Below are 19,938 nucleotides of genomic sequence, written 5' to 3'. Positions count from 1 at the left end.
TTACCTCTTTTTATTTTCTAGACAATTACAGGGAAGTTTAGAGAGGTCCCAACTTAGAATCTAGATAGGCACTACTCAAATACGAAAGGTATTTCCCTATATTTGTCAATATCAAGATAAAAATGGAATTTTTAATAAATTATAATCACAGGAGTCTTTATTTATACAGTAAATTAAAACCCTGGCGGGGAAACTAGCAGTACTGTGTCCATGTCAATGGACATTTCTATCAATTCGTTATTTTCTCGAAGGTTCCTTGTAAAGCCCTCGACAGGTAAAACAGGTAATATGGCTGTGGGTGCAAAAAAATAATTAAATCTTATTATGCTTATTTACACTTAAATTTAAAAAAGCACAAATTTAAAAAATTACCGAGACTCAAACTTTTAAAATGTTCATTTTTTTCTGATACAATTTAAAACATTTGGTGCCTTTAAAATTTGAAAAGAATTTTTCTTAACTATTGATTTAATTTCAAAACATCTAAGTACATTTAGAAATCATATTTAACAAATCGAGTTTCAAGAATGTTTTTTCCTTAATTCGAAAGTATCGGATGAATGCCGTCAAGTATTAATGATATTGTACTCAACGTGACATCGTAGCTATGGGGATTAGTCGTTCGACGCATGAGCGGGCGGTGCGTGCGTTTGATTCTCGTCGCTTGCGAAAATTTTAATAAACTGCGTATCTCTTTGGTTATAAGTAGTATCTTCTCTAGTCAAATTCAATAATTAATTTCGTTTTAGAATAACGTGTGGAGTATAGTTAACAATTTAAAGTCAATAAGAATACGAGGAAAGCGAAGAGTGATTAACAGAGGCTATAGAAAGGTGTAAAATGTTTAGATTTCACTTTTGCAAAGAAAATGTATTTTACATGTGAATTAATATTTTCCTTCTGTGAATAAAAAAATTCTGGTAATAATAGATAATGGCAATGTGCCAATTTAACTTTTCTTTACTATTTCAACCATGGCATCACACTGCAAAAACCCCGGAAAAAACTTTAATGGTAATTATTACGAAATCTCGTGAATCATAACACGTCACCACATAACCTATAATCAAATTAGGAACTAATAGGGAAATAGAGCAAGGATCTCGAAAGGACCTTACTGTTTAGTCGGGCAATGGAAAGGCACCATCGCCCGAATCTGGTCAGGGAGTCTAGGCTAGTGCCTTTTCTACAAAGCATGACGTTCTTGTCGGGTCCTTTCCAGATTTCCCGTTCAGCACTCCAATAAAGTTAGGGCAAAATAACTAGTATCCTACCAAAACCGAGTCGTCATTTCTGCACAGGTAGCTCCAAAAGAGCGCCAATCTAATTCGGCGTGAACAGACAGCCACGTATAATCCAGTACTGGTGCTAGAATAATTCCAGTCTGCCAGGAATTATTTCCACACGGAGAGTTATTAAAGAAATTAATTTGTATAACATAATGGCTTCATGCAAATTTTATTTACTGTAGCCAATTATTCTTAAATATAATGTTTTTACGATTCTTCGATTTAATTAATAAAAACGAAGTTTTGATTTCGTACCAAGCAGCGTGCTTGGCCACTTTTGCCGGACAAAAGTTTCGTAAAGTACTTTTCTTATATTCTTCCCTCGTATTTCGTGACGTATTCACCTTCTCTTACAAATTTCAGGCACCGCAAAGTACTTTCCACACATTTTTATATTGAATTTGATAAATTTTCTCAATAATCGGAATTTTAAACATTCATTTATCCTCAAAAATACTTAAAAATTATAATGTTAACCATGATAGTCAGGCGCAGCTTACTCCCATGATTCCACTGATATAAAAAATTTATTTTTCGAAAAAATGTTGCTTACCTATGTTTTTCGTTATAGGAAAGACAAATAGTCTGGTTCCGTCTAACGAGCCATAACTCAGGATAACTTAAAATTGTCTTAGATTAGTCTTTAACCAAGACAAAATCAATTTTTACCCGGGAAATCAATCAAACACTTTCTAAAATAAATCATTGAAAAAAAAAACATTTTTTTAAAGTGCAACGCGATTTTGATATTAAATTAAGCAAATTATTTTCAAAAACAACATCATTGATTCAACAAATGGTTGAGTTTGCAGGTTTGTTTTGGAAGGGCTAAAAATAAAGTCTATTTACTCTTCAGTTGAATCATTTATTATGGTAAAAGCAAAATCGTTCTGGGTTGGCATCTAAATAGTGTGTCACATATGTATGCGCGTTCCATGCTGCATGCTCATGCATATCGAGAGCCGTGTACCGAGCAACGCGGACCGCAAGCCACAACACCGGAGTGCAGTTGCAGTTAATTTGCTCACTCCAAGTGTGTTTGATTCCCCTAATTAATTGATTGCCAGGGTCACGGTATGTCGGGGCGCTAGTGTACGATTGGTAGTAATCAAGAGGGTTCGGCATATCGCGTTACATTCGTTTACGTATACCTGCGTGCGCGTTCCTGTCCTACTGCAATTTGGGGCTACTAACGCAAGCCTAAAAACGAGCGTGACTTCTCTCATTTAATAAATATAGGTCAATGAGCGATTAAGGAACTTTTAATTTATAAAGAGAAAAAAAAAGAAGAAAATTTTGTTACAGGTAATTTTGTATTTTTGTCTGCTGTGATAGGTAAAAGATTAATATTACCCCTAATAGGATATAAACACCTTATACCCAGAAAAAAGATTTCGTTCATTCAACAAAATCGTTTTATTGGCCCCATCTGCTTGATGGCAGAAAATATTTTGGTAAAGGCCATGTAACGAGTATAACAGACGATCAAGTCAGACCTAAGATCAATATTTTTTCAGTCATATTGAAAAATAAAAGTTTAAATAACGCGGAAATTTTGTTCGGGAAATGTTGATAAATATTAAAGGATGGTTTGTGGCATTGCAAAAAGTTGGGTGAAGAAAAAAGCTTATTTATGAAAATAATAATTATCGACGGACGTATTTAGGCATTCTGAGTGAAAACTATAGATTTTAAATTATTTGTGCATAAATGTTCGTAAGATAGTTTTAAAGCATGGTCGTTATTTCTCCGAAATAGTAATTTAAAAAAAAAATGTTTTCAAAATTCGAATTATTTAGGACCAGAGACAAATTCCTGCATGCCTTTTGTTTAGCGTGCCAAATTTTGAACATGATATCTCATTTCGTTTAGACGTAAGTTGGGAAAAAAAAATTGAGGTACAAGTTTGGTAATCTGGCCCTCTTGTCACATGGCCTTAAATGAACAGAATTTACGTTCTGGTTGACCAGATTCGTTTGGTTGAATTAATCAATGTTTTTCGATGCATAATTTTGTTGATTTAAAAAAATGTTTTATTGATTTCACAGATTTTTTTGGTTGCAACGATTGTACCCGAAATATTCTGTTAAACTAATCGTCTTTATCATCGGCGCTCTTGGAGGTGCCAAGTTTTTACTCGTTAATAGCTTGAAAAGCATCCCTGTGTGTCAACAATATGCTAAAACACTTGCGGGAAAAATACAGAAGGCCGTAGTCCTTGGATCGCTCCGTGTTCTCAGGATGCACAAAATTTTTGCCGGATCGTCGTATTGATTCCCTTACAGACTGTAACCACCTATCTCACGGTCGTGAGACGTGGTTGTGGCTGAAATTTTACCGCGATTTCGCTGCAATTTCTCAGTTCAGCACCCGCTCCCGGCGAAATCCTGCAGTTGTCCTTATGACAAATTTTTAATATATATATACATCATAGCCAAGGTAAGTGAAAAGAAAGAGAGGTATAAAGACCTTCTAAGGGAGTTGCGACGATTGTACCCAGAATATTCTGTTAAACTAATCGTCCTTATCATCGGCGCTCTTGGAGGTGCCAAGCTTTCACTGGTTGATAGCCTGAAAAGCATCCCTGCGTGTAAGCAATATGCTAAAATACTTGCGGGAAAAATGCAGAAGGCGGTCGTCCTTGGTTCGCTCCGTTCTTCAGGGTGCACGAGACTTTTGCCGGATCGTCGTATTGATTCCGTTATAGACTGTAACCACCTATCTCACGGTCGTGAGACGTGGTTGTGGCTGAAATTTTACCACAATTTCGCTGGGATCGGGTGAAGTTTTTTAGATTAGCATTCGCTCCTGGCGAAATCCTGCGGTTGTTCTTATGACAAACTTTCTTGATCCCAGCAAAATCGCGGTAAAATTTCAGCCATAACTACGTCCCACAACCGTGAGATAGGTGGTTACAGTCTGTAACGGAATCAATACGACGATTTGGCAAAAGTCTCGTGTACCCTGAGAACACGTAGCGACCCAAGAACGACCTCCTGCTGCATTTTTCCGCAAGTGTTTTAGCATATTGTTCACACGCAGGCATCTTTTTCAGGCTACTAACCAGTGAAACTTTGGCACCTCCAAGAGCGACGATGATAAGGACGATTTGTTTAACAGAATATTCCGGGTACAGTCGCCGCAAATCCGTTATAAGGTCTCCATACCTCTCTTTCTTTTCATTTTTCTTGGCTATGATGTTTTTGTCAGCTGGTGCCGAAAATTCGCTAACGAACATGGTTCTCTTCTCGAAGTCAAGAAGAACCATTTCAGGCCTCGAGTGTGCAACAGAAAAAATAATATATAGCCACGGTATCTTAAGGTGGAAATGACAACGTCTTGACATGCCAAAATGAAACCCTTTGTGCCAGACTTCAATCCGGGTGATTTAAGGAAAGCAAAAGTTAGCTCACACGACATTGAGTGATCCTCCACATTTCTGTGGGAGATGCCGTGCATCCTCTTATCGAGAAGCTGTGAAAGGAAGTTTTTCTTCTCTGCTTTTTTAATCCAGGCTTTCAGGAGTGAGTACTCGAGATAGATAAGATTGGATGCATTTTGCTTACCTCTAATACTGACGTTAAGGGCATGCCCTGCGGTGACCACGTGACCAAACTAGTCCCCGGTTATGAGCATTTTTTTGGTATTCACTGTGTCCACATGGATTGAGGTATCGTGTTCAAAATTTGACAGATTGAATAAAAGGCACTAAAGAACGTTTGTATAAATCAATATGTTTATAATTTTAAAGAAAGTTTATTTATAAATTGATGAAATAGGATATTACCATTCAAGTTATAACACTTTGCAGATAATTTTTGGTTTGATGCATTTCGGATTTTTTGATTCGCGTATATTGAGCAATGACGCCAATTTTGGATTAAATCGTCTAAACTTAAAAAAAATTTAATATAAGCAATAAAATTTGCACATTCGTTGCAAATAAAAAATTTAGCATCTATACACACGTAATCTTTCATTATTTTTGGAACATTTTTAGCGATTTCTAGCGGAGAAAAAAAGAAACTTTGAACGTCGATAAAGTCGAGATCGCGTGACTAAGTTCGTTTATAAAATTTTTGTGTAGAGAATGAAATGATTTTCATTTTTTGGTCCTCGCTAAGTCCATACGGATTGAGAAATCGTGTTCAGGATTTAGGAAATTATACAGAAAGCACTAAGGAACGTTTGTATATATCAAAATGTTTATAATTACGAAGAAATTTTTCTAGTAAAATACTACAGGAATAGGAAATAAACTTTCAACGTCAATAAAGTAGATACCTTAATTTTTAAAAATTGTGGAACATTTTAGAATGTGATACTAAAAAATCCATCCAAGTCCCATCTTGAGAAATGTGCATCTTCTGAAAATAATTAAAATTTTTTAATGGTTATAGATTCTTGTGGATTTTTTTCACTGGTGTCAAAAAATTCTAAGAATAAAAATAAAATTTCGCCCGGGGGCGAAAGACAAGGCGAGTCCGACGCTGAGTCCATTGGTTGGTTCACTGTCAACAATAGTTATCACCTGATCGATTCAACGTCAAGAATTGTGAAAGTTGGTTGGAGAACTCCGACGAACAAATTTTAGCACATTGATGGTGTTGCCATGTTTTCAATTTGAAATTTATCTTTTATTTTTAGGACCAAAAAAAAATGAAAATCATTTTTCACCAAAATTTCCTGAACGTCTGTTCAGTTACGTCTGTCACTTTGCGTGTGTGCAGATACTTATTGGTTGATTTGCAACGAATGTGCAAATTTTATTGCTTATATTAATTTTTTCCAAGGTTTAGATGATTTAGTATAAAATTGGTGACAGTGCTCCATACGAGCGAATCAAAAAATCTAAAATGCATCAAACCAAAAATGATCTGCAAAGTGCTATAACTCGAATGGTAATATCCTATTCCATCAATTTATAAATAAACTTTCTTTAGAATTACTAATATATTGATGTATACAAACGTTCTTTAGTGTTTTTAAATTTATTTGTCAAAGTTTTAACACGATATCTCAATCCGTGTGGACACAGTGAACACCAAAAAAAAAGTTCAGAACCGGGGACTAGTTTGGTCACGTGGTCACCGAAAAGCATGCCCTTAAGCCCGATTGTTTCAGCAGCCTCCTCTGCTGCTCTGCACAGAAACGCTCCTTTGCCCACTTTTTCGTGCTTCCTGATCATTTTAGGAAAAGGGCCTCTTCCATTTGCGATTCTATGTGCTGTACCCAGAATAATCCCGTTGCAAAGACATTCAAGATTCAATATTCCGCGACCACCATGACGGCGTGAGATGTAGAATCACGGAACAGAAGACTTTAGCTGCATGCTTTTGTTCATGTGCATAACCTTTCGTGCCCCGATATCAAGGGATCTGAACTCGTTCTTCGTCCATGGTACCACTTCAAATGAATAGAATACTACCGGGACGGCAAGCATGTTCGTTGCAGATACTTTGTTCCTCGCCGACATTTCGGAAGACCAAATCTGCCGGATGAGACGTTTGTATCTGCTTCGGAGAGTATCCTTTATAGATGTGACATCCTGAATGCGGCTCTGTGGCAAACTACGCTAATGTATCGCTTGGATTCTGTTGACAAAATCTCAGTAAAGATTTTACGCTGAAAAGCCGGGGCTAACAGGATTTTTTTTCTTCCGTTTTACACATTTAAATTTAAAAATCTTCAATCAAAATATTTCAATTAAACCAACTTAAATTTCTATTGTTAAATGTTTAATTTAAATATTCAATTAACTTTTCTAATAATCTTATTTAGTAAAAATCTGAAAGTAAAAACAAAAGCAGCAACTACAAATAATAAGAATTTTATAAAATTTTGCTTTAAGCTAGTCATTATTTATGCATTTTTATAAAAGTATGATGAAACAAAATTATCCAATTCCGAAAAATAAAATGTGGAAGTTTACACTCTCTAGAAGACAGAAACTAAAATTTTAACAGACTCGGCTTATGATCGCGATTAAATGTGCAATTGTCAGTTTAAACAAAAACATAACAACTCACTCTTGAGATATTAAGTTGCTTAATTGAGAGAAAATGAGTTTGGCGAGAACAAGTTATTAAATTCATAGTGAAGAATTCAAGAATTTGGCCTTTCAAATTCGGAATTTGAAATTCGACAAGAATTCGATTCGATTATAATATAGAATACAAATCATACGAATAGAAACAAATATACGATGATTACAGGTGCAGTCGAGAATGGCGCAAACTCGCAAACTGTCAGCGGTACTGTGGCGCTACTGCGCTTGCGTAATATTGATATTAGCACAAACGCTTGTAAAATATAAGTTTCAAATGAACTTACCAAGATGTCCATTCTCATAGTAGTCTCCATTGTCCATACGATGTTTCTTCATTTGATGATGATGACCAGCTGCTGCAGCAAGGTGATTTGCCGCTAAGCTGAGACCAACAGAAGCTCTCTTTGGGGGTCTTCCAGGCCTGGAGCTGTACAGTGGTAGAGAGTTACTGTGGTTAGAGACACCGGTGATCGAGGTAAAATCTTACCCCGAGTATCGCGACGACCGATTATCTTCACCTTTCTTTAATTGAAACTCTCAACGCTTATACCAAATAGCTTTCCAATTAACCAATTACATTTCCGTCACATGCATAATTTATGTCAATTATACAAAGTGCAAAATTGTTTCATCGAAATACAATAAAGACCAGTCAGTCAAAAAGGTTAAATTTCAACATTCAGAATCTGTGGGTGTCGAGATAACCAGTGTACGGATCATTAAAGAAAGACAAAGATAGTTAATGATCGAAATGCCGACCAACTCCAAGCTTAAGAGCTAATCTACGTGGATCGTGCGAACGTTTCGAGAAGGGACTTTTCCATGACTAAGGGATACGAGAGCTAAGAGAACCAATGTTGACATGCGTATAGGCGTCGCCTTTTTCCATTTAATGATTAATCAAGAACGTGATTGAAAAATTGAAGGGTGACACTGCATACGGATTTAAGTGTCAACACCTGAAGTTTACAGCATATACAACAAACTGTCTAAATTTCACAGAATTGATTTTAAACAAAAAAATGCGAAATCGTTTCGAGGGTAAAGGAACGGTGCGATTCCAAAAACTCCGATTTTGATACAAATAGAGTGGCATAACTTTTTTATTTTCGAATTCCAAAAACAAGACAGTAACTTTAAACTATTAGTTAGCTCTATTGAATCACGACAAGAGCACTTGAAACATTTGCAAGAAAGTCCTTGTCACAGATCGCCGCGTTCCATAAAAAAGTTACGTTACTGTTTTATTTTTGAATTTTGAAAGAATAATTAATACTTTTAAACTATTACTCAACTCTATCAAACCATGAAAGGAACATCCTGAAAGAAGCAACCACATCCCAGAAAACCCCTTATTAATGGGGCGGCGCGTTCCCAAAAGTGAACATATAAAGACACAAGGAACTGCATAACTTTTTTATTTTTGAAACTTAAAAAAAAACAAGAAAACACTTTCTGAGATCATCTACAGAAACATGGGCTATGTTGAAAATAAAATAGTTTAGGCCAATGAAATGCATTTCCGAAATTTGGCACTGGTGCCCGTATGTAGTACCCTTCAATTATAGGGAAGCATATTAGATTTGTGGGGACGATTTTGCGGAATCAAATTTTTTCATTGCAAATGTAATGGGTAGTTTTATCGCCTTCATATCTTACCATATTTTTCTAGTTCCTTTCACTATAATCAGTTTTTTACAGATCAGGGCTCTTCAGTGAGCGGAAATTCGGCCTCAAATAATCATTTACCACATGTCTCGTTTCCACCACCATGAACCTCTACTCAGTTGTAAGAGTGAGACGGAATTTTTCCGTGCTGAGTGAGGCATTGTAGTGGTGGAAACGAGACATATTGCAAATGAGTGTTTGGGACCAAATTTCCCCTCGCTGATCAACCCTGTTATAGATGTTTCTAGAGATAAACCACCATAAACAGAAACAAAAATAATTAAGGAAATATACATATAATATACAATATTTCTTTCTTAGTAAAATTATCCAGCAAATTAAAAATACTTTAAGTTGTAATATAAATACTGTTTAAAACAGCATTAGGTTAAAAAAACTTAACCTCACTAACGGATATGATTATCAGAAATAAATTAATAAACTTGATGAGCTACAACGTGCAATAGATACACGGCCAAAAAGGAAGGAATACTAATCATATCAAACAGAATTTCTTCCCTTGGAGGCCTCAATTAATGAATTAACACATTCTGCACGAATCAGCCTCTTCAAAATTCCCAAATCTGACTGGCGAAGCGTCAAGTCAAAAGAAAATTGAGATCTGCACTGAAACTATCTGGATCATGGTGGCAATAACGGTGGTGCGGTTGGCAGGGATGTTCATTTTTCATAGCGGTAGGCGCCGGAGAGGCGCTCACACTTATGGTATCAACTTCCTCGGGTGTTCTCACGCACACAAACTAGCATTTTACCTCGCCTTGAAAACAAACGTTTATAAGCTACACTCTTACAGTGCAGATCTATTCTCTGCACTAGATGTAAAGTTCGAGCCCTTCGAGTTACTCAACTCCTATTCAAGAAACACACACCCTTTCCTAAAATAATAAAATAGCAATTTTGGAAAGAATTTAATTAACTATTCCTAAAGGAGAATTACTCCATTTTCCAGGATTCGAAAGTATATTTTTCTGGATTTTTTCAGTTATCGAAATCTAGTTTCCTAGACTTGTCAGCAATCTGAGTGATATTTCCCTATGCATTTTTCAGGAATCGGAAAGTAGGAGTAAAGGAAGTTGCGCAGGGTGTGCGGTGATCACTCAGGCGTGAAGAAACAAAAGCGTTCACTTACAGAGGAGAACTCTCTCGGGTTTGCCCCCCCCCCCCACCGTCAACCCCAAAACCAGCACAGTCTAAGAGTATAACTGTATTTCGGAATGAGAGTTCTTTTTTCCAGATTATTTAGAACATAGAGTTAAATTTTCCTGGTTTGTTCAGTACAGATTGGCTCGCCTGTGTTGATGTGAATGTGCATATTTTAACTCCAGAAATCAATAATTCAATTTGATTCTCGAAAATTTCTGGAACTCGTTTACTACATCTCATGAAACAAAATTGCTGTTTTAGCGGTACACAGTAAAAAAAGTGTTCAAAATGATACCGAAATCAATATCATTTTGATATGCAACAAAAAATATACAGAATTTAAGAGCATTTTGATCGGTCGAAGAGAATAATCGACATTTGAGATCATGATGATCTGCTTCAGAATCATGTATGAAATCAAGCCAAGATGGCTGCCATTCTTACAATACTTTAGCTCTTATTCAAGTTTTTTATGGTTTCTGATCGTGCAGTGTACTTGAAAAGTTGAAAAAATAACGAAATCTGATGTTAGAAAATATCAGATGTTAAGTTTATTTGTCACTTGCATGCGGTTAGATACCATTTTTAGGTTATGTCGTTATGACGCCGGCGCTAATAATTGGCGGCCATTTTGTGTAGTCTGACAAATGAACCAAAAAATGAGATCAAATTGATCCGAGTGGAAAATCATTATGATCTCGAGAGTCAAATGATCGCTGGAGCAAGATGCTCTGCAACAAAATTGATCCTTTTCTTTTACTGTGTATCTGCCACTTTTTCAAAAACAATACTTTCCCCACGAATGAAAAGAAGTAGTTTATCAAAAATGCATAGACATGAGAACCACTGTACCGCAAGCGAGCAATCTCATAGTAGTCGGGACAGATTTGTAAATCTAATTTTTCATCCCGTCTTCTATCTCGGTTCCCTCCCCCGCATTCATGACTTTTGCCACTCCAGTGCACTGATAGAGCTCTCTCTTCTCTCGAGCCACGAATCCTCTCCTACTCTCGTGACATTCGGTCTCTCTTCTCACTTGTCCTGTTTCTCCCTGTCCCTCTGCACCACGCCTCATGCACGAGATATTCAGACGATTATCGGACGATCGGTTCTGCCAATGTAGTTATCTTAAAGTTGAGGCCCTTTATAAAAATGGGTTTTACGGGGTTTAAGTTTCAGGCCGAACGCTTGAATATTTTTCTCTAACCTTTTGTATACGTCATCGAAAACGTATTCCACTTTGCCAGATGGAGTAGGTTGTTCCTTCTTGGTTAATAATCGAAAACGAGCGTACAATTGGAGTAACACTCAGTGTTAGCTATCTCGGTGTTTCCGCTGCGTGGTCCTGTACCCGTACTGAAGCAGGCGAGGCAGATACCCCACCAAGTTAATAATAAATCGAGAGGTTGATCACTGAGAAATCTTCGATCGCCGCGCTGAAAGACTTACAAGAAATCTCTGAGAAACAGTTGGCACTCTTAGAAATCTTGGATATCTTTCGCCAAGCGTGGAGCATTTACACCACAAAGAATTCACACGTGCGCGATGCACACACTACCTCGGTGAGTCGAACTGACAGCCGACTTCATCCGAACGCCGCGCCCGACCTACCCAACTTGCGCCTCCGAGCCTCACTCTGGCCTTCAAACCCTTTCCGATCCCCGGAAAAAACGGCACCACGCTGGGCTCTCGCGCTTGCTTTCCTATATAAAAAACTGACTTCAAATATCGCAATTTGTACGAAGACAACAAGAAGCACATACTTCCTTCAAGTTGTAAATTATTACAGATATTTCAACTAACTACCTCAAATTTAAACCACTTCATTATCTTCATTAGAACTGAAGATAGTGGGCTCGCATATTTATTCACAAAACACGAACAATTATTTATATTTTGCAAATTTTTCTACGGCAATCTGTTCAGAAATGTGTAATGTACCACCATGAATTTTTTCAGATTTTTCATATTATTTTTTCAATAAAAAACTATGCTTCAAAGTTCACTTTTTTTAAAAGCTATCAAATTTCCTTACTTTTCATTAGATTTTCAGATCTGTAAGCTACAAATAATTTTTGGAATATTACTTTTTGGTTCATTAACGTACAACATTTGCACCTTTAAAATGAGACCTTTTCCATTAATTTACCATTTTTTCTTCACATACTTATTCAACGTCAAAGCCAGAGGACTCGAATTTTCTCGCCGATAGTCTAGAGTTTCGTTTGCTAGAAGTTCTGGAAATCTCAGCATTCATGGCAATCTCAAGGAAATCTTAGCGCTCGCTATGTGAATTCGATTGAGACTACCGAATTTATACCCGTGCAGAAATTGTCCAACTTATTCCCGAGTTCCGATCTGGGCCTGATCGGATTTTCCACATGTGGCTGTGATATTGTTTTTCTTTCATTAACTTAAAATGCCAAAAGCAAATAGTAGATTGCGAGTTTGGAATCACAGAATTGTTGGTGATATTTCTTATATTCGCAATGAAGGCAAAGATAAGCTTTAATTCGCTAGAATAAACATCACAATTAATTTTTAGCTTCTGAAGATTTCCAGCAATGTATTCGAGAAAGCGTCGTCATTTTGAACGCATTTACTACTTATGTGAATAAAATAATGTTTTTGAATCTCACTCCACGTGCCCCATGTGCATTAGTCAAACAAAAATCATTCCAAAAGAATATTAAGAAGATTAAAAAATATTTATAATTAAAATGAAGTTGCGTGTGTGTGTGTAATAGCTCTAAATTTAAACATTGTTTGTCAAATCATAATAGTTTTCTTCAAAATTCAAAACCCTTATCGATAAAATCAAGCAATACAAACAGATAACGTAATGCTGTATATTGAAAATGAGACCTAATGTAGAATGATATATAATGTAGAATATTGATAAATTGATGTTTTGTAAAATGCAAAGTTGTAAAAATATTATTATAAAAACTTTTGAAATTTTACTAATTATAGAAATAAAAAATTAAAGGGGTCATATCTGGGCGAGATTGGGCCCTCATTTTCAATGTCCAGATTTGGGCCCGATCAGATAGGGCGTTTTATTTACGGTCTGGTGCTAGACAGATTCTCTATCGGGCCCACATTTTTCCCGATCGGGGCCCGACCGGCGCCACACCAAAATTTCTGCACAAGTAGTTTTAAGATTTAGAGATTTCTCAGTGAGTAGCCCCTAATAATAAATCGCTAAAAAGTAACTTCTGGGCACATGCATTGTCCATTTTTTAGAAAAATGGATATAGCAGGTTCAGTAAACGCGAAAAATCCGGGGGGAAATGACTAATTTTCAGCAGTTAAATTTTTTCTCGAATTTTTTATTTTTTCCATCACCTGCTACTCCATTTAATAAAAACTGAATAATCTATATGCACCGAAATTATTTTCTAGCGATGTTTTATTAATTCCATAAGGTTTTATGCAGAACGATAAATAATTGGCAATGATATACACAAAAAGTGCCAGCAGAATAAATAATGACTGAAAACGATTATTATACCTATCATTCGTTGCAGATTTGTATATATTTTATTCAAGATAGGATGCGGATAAGAATTTTTTTTTAATATCAATGTACCTGAACTATCATTTGTCAGTGCAGTATAAAATGTTATCTTCGATATATTTCAGTATTTTCGTTCGTTTTCAAACGGCCTTAATCTCATAACAAAGAAAGGGGTCATCTGTTGACGATAAACAAAAGTAGATTTTTTCTCGTAGCGGGGTATCTTCTCTGTCTGATTCGGCAAGGGTCTAGTCTAGGACCATGAAGCGAAAACACAAGAGACAGCTAACACTGAGCGTCAGTGCTATTGTACTTTCGTTTTTCATTATTAAACAAAATGAGAACAACTTTACTAGAAATGGGCTCCATCTGACAAAAGAAAATACTATGTAGATGACGTACGCAAAAAGTTACGAAAAAATAATCAAACATTCGGCCTGAAACCTAAACTCCTTAATTCCCTGCTCATGAAGGGCCTTACAGTTTAAATCAGTTAGCTTCGGGTTACACCCAAAACAAAAACGCACTCCAACGCTCAGATTTCATAATATGTACATACTCGGTTGCATTTGATTTCAAGGTGAACTTTTACGAAGCATGACCACTAGGGTGCCTCAAAAACGCTTTTTTGTTTTAGAGGGCAACGACCCCCCGCCCCATTTTTTCTAAATCCGAAAAAAGAAATTCCCTAATTTTTTATTTTTTTATTTCTTGATTTTAACAGGTGCCGGTTTTGACTTGAAGTTTCCCGTGTAAAATGCAGGGGAAAAAATCACTTTTCTGAGTTTTTGGAATAATTTTTTAGGGTTTGAAAAAATGAGATGGGAAAGTATGGGGGCCTGTACAGTATTATCCAACGATGAATTTCAAATATCAGAAACATGGATTTGATACCCCTACACACCCCCACGAGTACCTGAAAATTACCCTCAAAACAAAAAATGTTAATTCTTCATAAAATTGACCTTTCGAGTACTGTATTCCGGTCCTTTTTTCACTTAAAATTATTACTATTGGTCTAGTGGAATATTTATCACCCTTAATTAATTAATTCTCAATTATTAAACAAATGGAATTTGTTTAAATAATTTTTTTTCCTTAAAATTATTACTCTTAGTCTACTGGAATATTTAATAATATTAGTTCATTAATTTTTCATTGTTTAAGCTAATGGAATAATTTTAAATATTTTTTTTAAATTCGTTTTTCCCTAAAAATTATTACCATTGGTCTAGTGGAATATTTATCAACATTAGTTCATTAATGTTCAATTATTTAAACAAATTGAATTTGTTTAAATAATTTCCTTTCGAAAGAAAAAAAAATAAAAATTATTTCTTTGGGTCTAGTAGAATATTTATCAGTAATAATTAATTTATCAGTAATATTTAAGTAATAATTTTTATGAAAAAAAATTTTGTTTTAAATTAATCCAACAATGTTGATAAATTTTCGACTGAGGAAATATTAAAAATTCATAGTACAAAAATTATTAAAATAAATTCCATTTTTTTTTTAATGGAAAATTAATGAATTAATGTTAATCAATATTCCACTAGACCAATAGCAATAAATTTTAAAGACAATTTCTTTTTTAACAAATTTTTCAAATTAATTACATTTGTTTAATCAATATAAAATTATTTAAATAATGTTAATAAATATTCCACTAGACTAATAGAAAACAATTTTAAGGGAAAAACGAAATTTTCAAACAAAAATTATTTCAACAAATTCCATTTGCTTCAATAATTAAGAGTTAATAAACCAATGATAATAAATATTCCACTAGACTAATGTTTTAAATTGTGAGTAATAAAATACGACAATACAGTTTTCAAAAGGTCGATTTTATGAAGAATTGACATTTTTGGTTTAACGGGTAGTTTCCAGGTACTCATGAGGGTGTGTTAGGGGTGTAAAACTTATATGTCAGATACATGAAATTATTTGTTGGATAATTTTCTACGGGCCCTCATACTTTCACGTTACATTTTTTCAAACCCTAAAAATTATTTTAAAAACTAAAAAAAGTGATTCTTCCCCATGCATTTTACATGCTACCGCGTCCTTAGCAGCAATGTGAAACTGGCAAAATATGAATGAATGCGAGCAATAAATCAGGACACCAGATTTAAAACAACACAGAAAAAACAAAAGTTAAAACTTGTTGCAGGTAAGAATTTTAACTTTTAAAAATTAAACATATTTCGGCGAAAGTTTCAACGATGTTAGGAGAATAAAGCTGATTACGTCTACTGCGCCACGCAGAAGTGAGCAAATTTCGGTAAAATATGTAGAATCAACACCCGAAAACACAAAAAAAAATTTGTTCTCACTAATATATATCTGCTCCGAAATAAATTACACAATTTTAGACGAATTAGAACTTATTTAACACCATTGAGCAAAAAGCGCAAAAAGCAACTGACAGATGGGAATCCCCATTCCTCATCAATTTCATGAAATTAAACGACGATAGATAGTGCCAGCATCGCGATTCTTACTACATCTCGAATAAAAATGAAGCGTTTATAAGGCGAAAGATTATCCAGGCAAGGTTAAAAATCGTAAATTATCTTCGAATTATGTAAGGTTTATATGGCAAGTTTCATTTTTGTTGCAGTGAATGTTTCACCTGGAATCGATGTAAACTTTATCTTTCATTTTTTCTGTGATAACTACACTTTATTCACTAAACTGCATGTAATATGAATATAAATAATATTTTCACATCACTGTGTGAAAGAGTACCAAATTTGGACAAGATTTATTGTTTTTATCATAATATTATTCCGTGAAATATAAATAATCGCTAATGTAAATTTAAAGTTTAAGTTTAAATTAATAGGGGACTCATCCACAATGTAATTACTACTTTTCTTGTTTCGACGGCAAAATATTCAGTCATGGTCTTAACATATTTAAGATTTCGGTACAGAACAGTCGATCTTGAGAGGAAACTTAAACCGACGTTTCGCCTGCTCTCTTACTTGGTTTGCTGACCCAAATTTGTACATTGGAAGGAGCAGTAAGTACATAGCTATATCGAAACTCATTACGTGTTTTTCGAATTGATTAAATATGAATATTCATAAATTAACCAGTTATTCCGCCTTGCCTTATAATCATAGGGCAGTCTTTCCATAATTAGAAGCTTATCTCCTCTTCCAAGGATTGCATGCACAAATTAAATTGAGCTCTTTGTGGTATAGGTTGAGCATAAAATAGTATACGTGAAAAAATGCTATGGAAAGCGTTCTACGTACATTCCATATAGAAATTCTACGCCGCAATTTCATATAGATATTCTATAAAAATGTGTAAAAAATAATTTTTGACCTCAGGTTGGCCTCATGTTATCATCGGTAATATTTCACGTGGAACTTATACTAACGATGTCCAACCCTAGCAGCGGGTATACGAAATACATCTTTTTCCAGAAAATTATACTACCAGCGTCAAATACGCCAATTATGAAGGCAACATCTTCTTTCAGGGAGCCACGTTTCGGAAAAACTTGCAGGTCCCTCCAGTAGGTTCCTAAAAGGCACGACATCCAACTTGTGCATAATTTTCACAAAGAAAATGTTTTTCCGATACCTGGTGGAAGGGTCTGACGTCAGGCATACAAGTTCCGCAAATAACCATTAAGCCAAAGCCCTTTTATGGTAAACGTGAGCTTGTTCAGTTTTATCCTCGTTATACTATCGGGGATTTAAGAATTGATGTGATAAGGCGGCGTTGGTGTGAAGACACCGCTGTGATTGGTCAGAGAAATAATTTAAGCCTGCCCACTATTTTTTGCTAATTTTTTCTTGACTCCAAATTTTTTCTGAAAGAGGCATGTCGCAATGTGACTTGTCGTGAATGTGAATTGCACAAAATTTAACCTGTCGCATATGTGAATTGCTGCATTTTGGCCAACTATGTGTGGACTTCATATTTTTCGAAATAAAATTTGCCGCAATGTGACTTGCCACAATATGACGCACCGCAATGTGAATTGCCACAAATATAACTTACCATAATTTGACATGACGAATAGTGATTTGCTGTAAATGTGACATATCGCAATCTGAATTTCCACAATGTAACTTCCCGAGTAAAAATTCTTTGACTTGACTTCGACTTGAATTGTCCCCAATCAACGCATGCTGAAGTCAAAAAGTTCGACTTCAGCATGTCTCAGTTTAGAGACGGAGTCAGACTTCAATTTATGTCTTGGAGACAAGTTTATTGGGCTTAAAGACATATATTTATGGCTTGTGTCGAATTTTTATGACTCCAAGACGAGCGGCTTATAACTCCGAGAGTATACCTGCCTTGACAAAAGGGGATATGCTGCATTTTCTCACTGAAAATAACTCATTTAATAATTACAAATTTTTCATTCATCAATTTTAATCTTATTTTTGAATTGAAAAAGTTTCGTTTTGAGACATGTTTATGCCGATTTGAGACTAACCATGCTAAGACCATAAAAGTAAGTCGAAGGCTAATGTCTCAACATAGTTTTAAGACGCAGCCAGCCATCGATATCTTGGAGACGAACTCAAGACATCACCAAGTCGAACTCTAGTTGAAGAATTTTTACTCGGGGGCCTATGGTTAGTATCATCCGGACCTAATAAGTTGAGGATACGAAAAGGGTGCATAGGAGAAGGGGTACATTTCAGATCAATCTAGGAGTCGAATGATATTTTTTCAAACAGCATACTTTTCTCAAAGCCTATTCCGATCTGTGTCGCTAGTCAATCACTCAAGCAATTAGCCTAGGCGGAAATCTTCCAGGTGGGACCAAATAAAACTTCCAATTAGGTTGAAACCAAATAAAAAGAACCTTATGATAATTTTGCTTTTTAAATAACTTTTCTAAATAATAAGTAACAGTTTTGCTCGTACATTCGAGTACAATAAACATTTTGTTAATAATTTTTTATAGATGAAAATTGTTTAATTTCTCCAGCTGTAAATGCAAGAAAATTGGCCAAGCGCCATTCTAGGTAGGAGAGATTTAAAGTGAAGTAGCTACGTAATTAAGACAATTAAGGTACTCGCTATAAATCACACAGTGCTCATCTACTTAACGTGATATCAGATCGAGGATCTACACGCGTACCAACAAACGGCCGCGTGCTCGACGACAACCTGATTTATGTTAGGAACACCATTCTTTCTCTCGAAAGATTTTCCGCCAGCGTCTTTTACACAGGTCTCATTTCTTTACATAAGCGATCGAAAAATCGATTCCAAGATCAGATCTAAGAACCAAACGCGTCAATCGAAGCGAGAAAAACGTCGACTATAATTATAGTCAATTGATTGAACAGGCACCTGAACTGTCAATTATTTTGCAATTATTTGTATGATGGGAAACAATAGATGGAAAAAATGTATACGTAAAAAAGTCACCAAATAGTAGCTAGGCCTCGGATATGTGACAAATCTGGAAACTTGGAAGTAGGTTCAATGTCGCGTGGCCCACGCACACTCTCACCCATGCGCGCGTTTCGTATTTGCACGCGTTTAGAAACTGTCGAGTTAGCAGTTTGGTCATTCGATCCTTAGAGTTGTGCGACTTTAGAAATAAAAATTAATTAAATCGCACAAATAAAATTTTTCCCTTTTTATATTCAAGTCTAAAATTGCCAGGAACTGTTTGTAGGAAATTCGAACTATTTGTAAAGAAGTTCCAAATTTATCAATAGAACTTTCATAGAAATGAGGATTTAATGTTCGATTTTTTTATCACGTATCCGAGACCTAGGTACAAATTCGTGACCTTTTTACGGATAATTTTTTTTCATGTAATATATAAAAGATCAGTGTATACATTTATATAGTACAGAGTCTATAATTTTATATAATAAATCAACTGAATTAATGCTAATAGTTCTTTTACAAAACCAATATTTTTTAATTTAATATTTAGCAGAATAGGCAACTTATTTATCTGAAAGTTATTTTAAAATTAATAGAGACTAATTGCAAACACCCTATTTACTCTTCAATTTAAGAGGCCTGTTCAGTGAATTTAAAAACGAATAAAAAGAGTTGAACTTTCAAGAAGGCGATGACGATCAAACAGTTGTGTCACGCGAACGCAAATATTGCATGCAATTCTAAAAGTACGTATTCAACCCTCTAAAATATTACTTCACTTATTTTTCGGTCATTTGAAGAAGCTGCCAACGCCTCTCGTTAAAATAATAAAATAGGTTAACTCAAAATGTTTTATATTAATG

General features: G+C 35.2%; 1 protein-coding gene across 1 annotated transcript in view; it reads right to left on the bottom strand.

Moving 5' to 3' along the window:
- LOC117178298 (dachshund homolog 2) overlaps positions 1–19,938 on the bottom strand; it is a 1,316,001-nt gene that overhangs the window by 1,005,985 nt on the left and 290,078 nt on the right. Inside the window, exon 2 of the mRNA XM_033369665.1 lies at positions 7,623–7,765. Coding sequence (XP_033225556.1) covers positions 7,623–7,765 — 143 coding nt within the window. The remainder of the gene's footprint in view (positions 1–7,622; positions 7,766–19,938) is intronic.

Source organism: Belonocnema kinseyi, chromosome 8 (genome assembly GCF_010883055.1).
Source record: "Belonocnema kinseyi isolate 2016_QV_RU_SX_M_011 chromosome 8, B_treatae_v1, whole genome shotgun sequence".
NCBI lineage: Eukaryota > Metazoa > Arthropoda > Insecta > Hymenoptera > Cynipidae > Belonocnema > Belonocnema kinseyi.
This window is presented reverse-complemented; position numbering and strand designations above follow the sequence as displayed.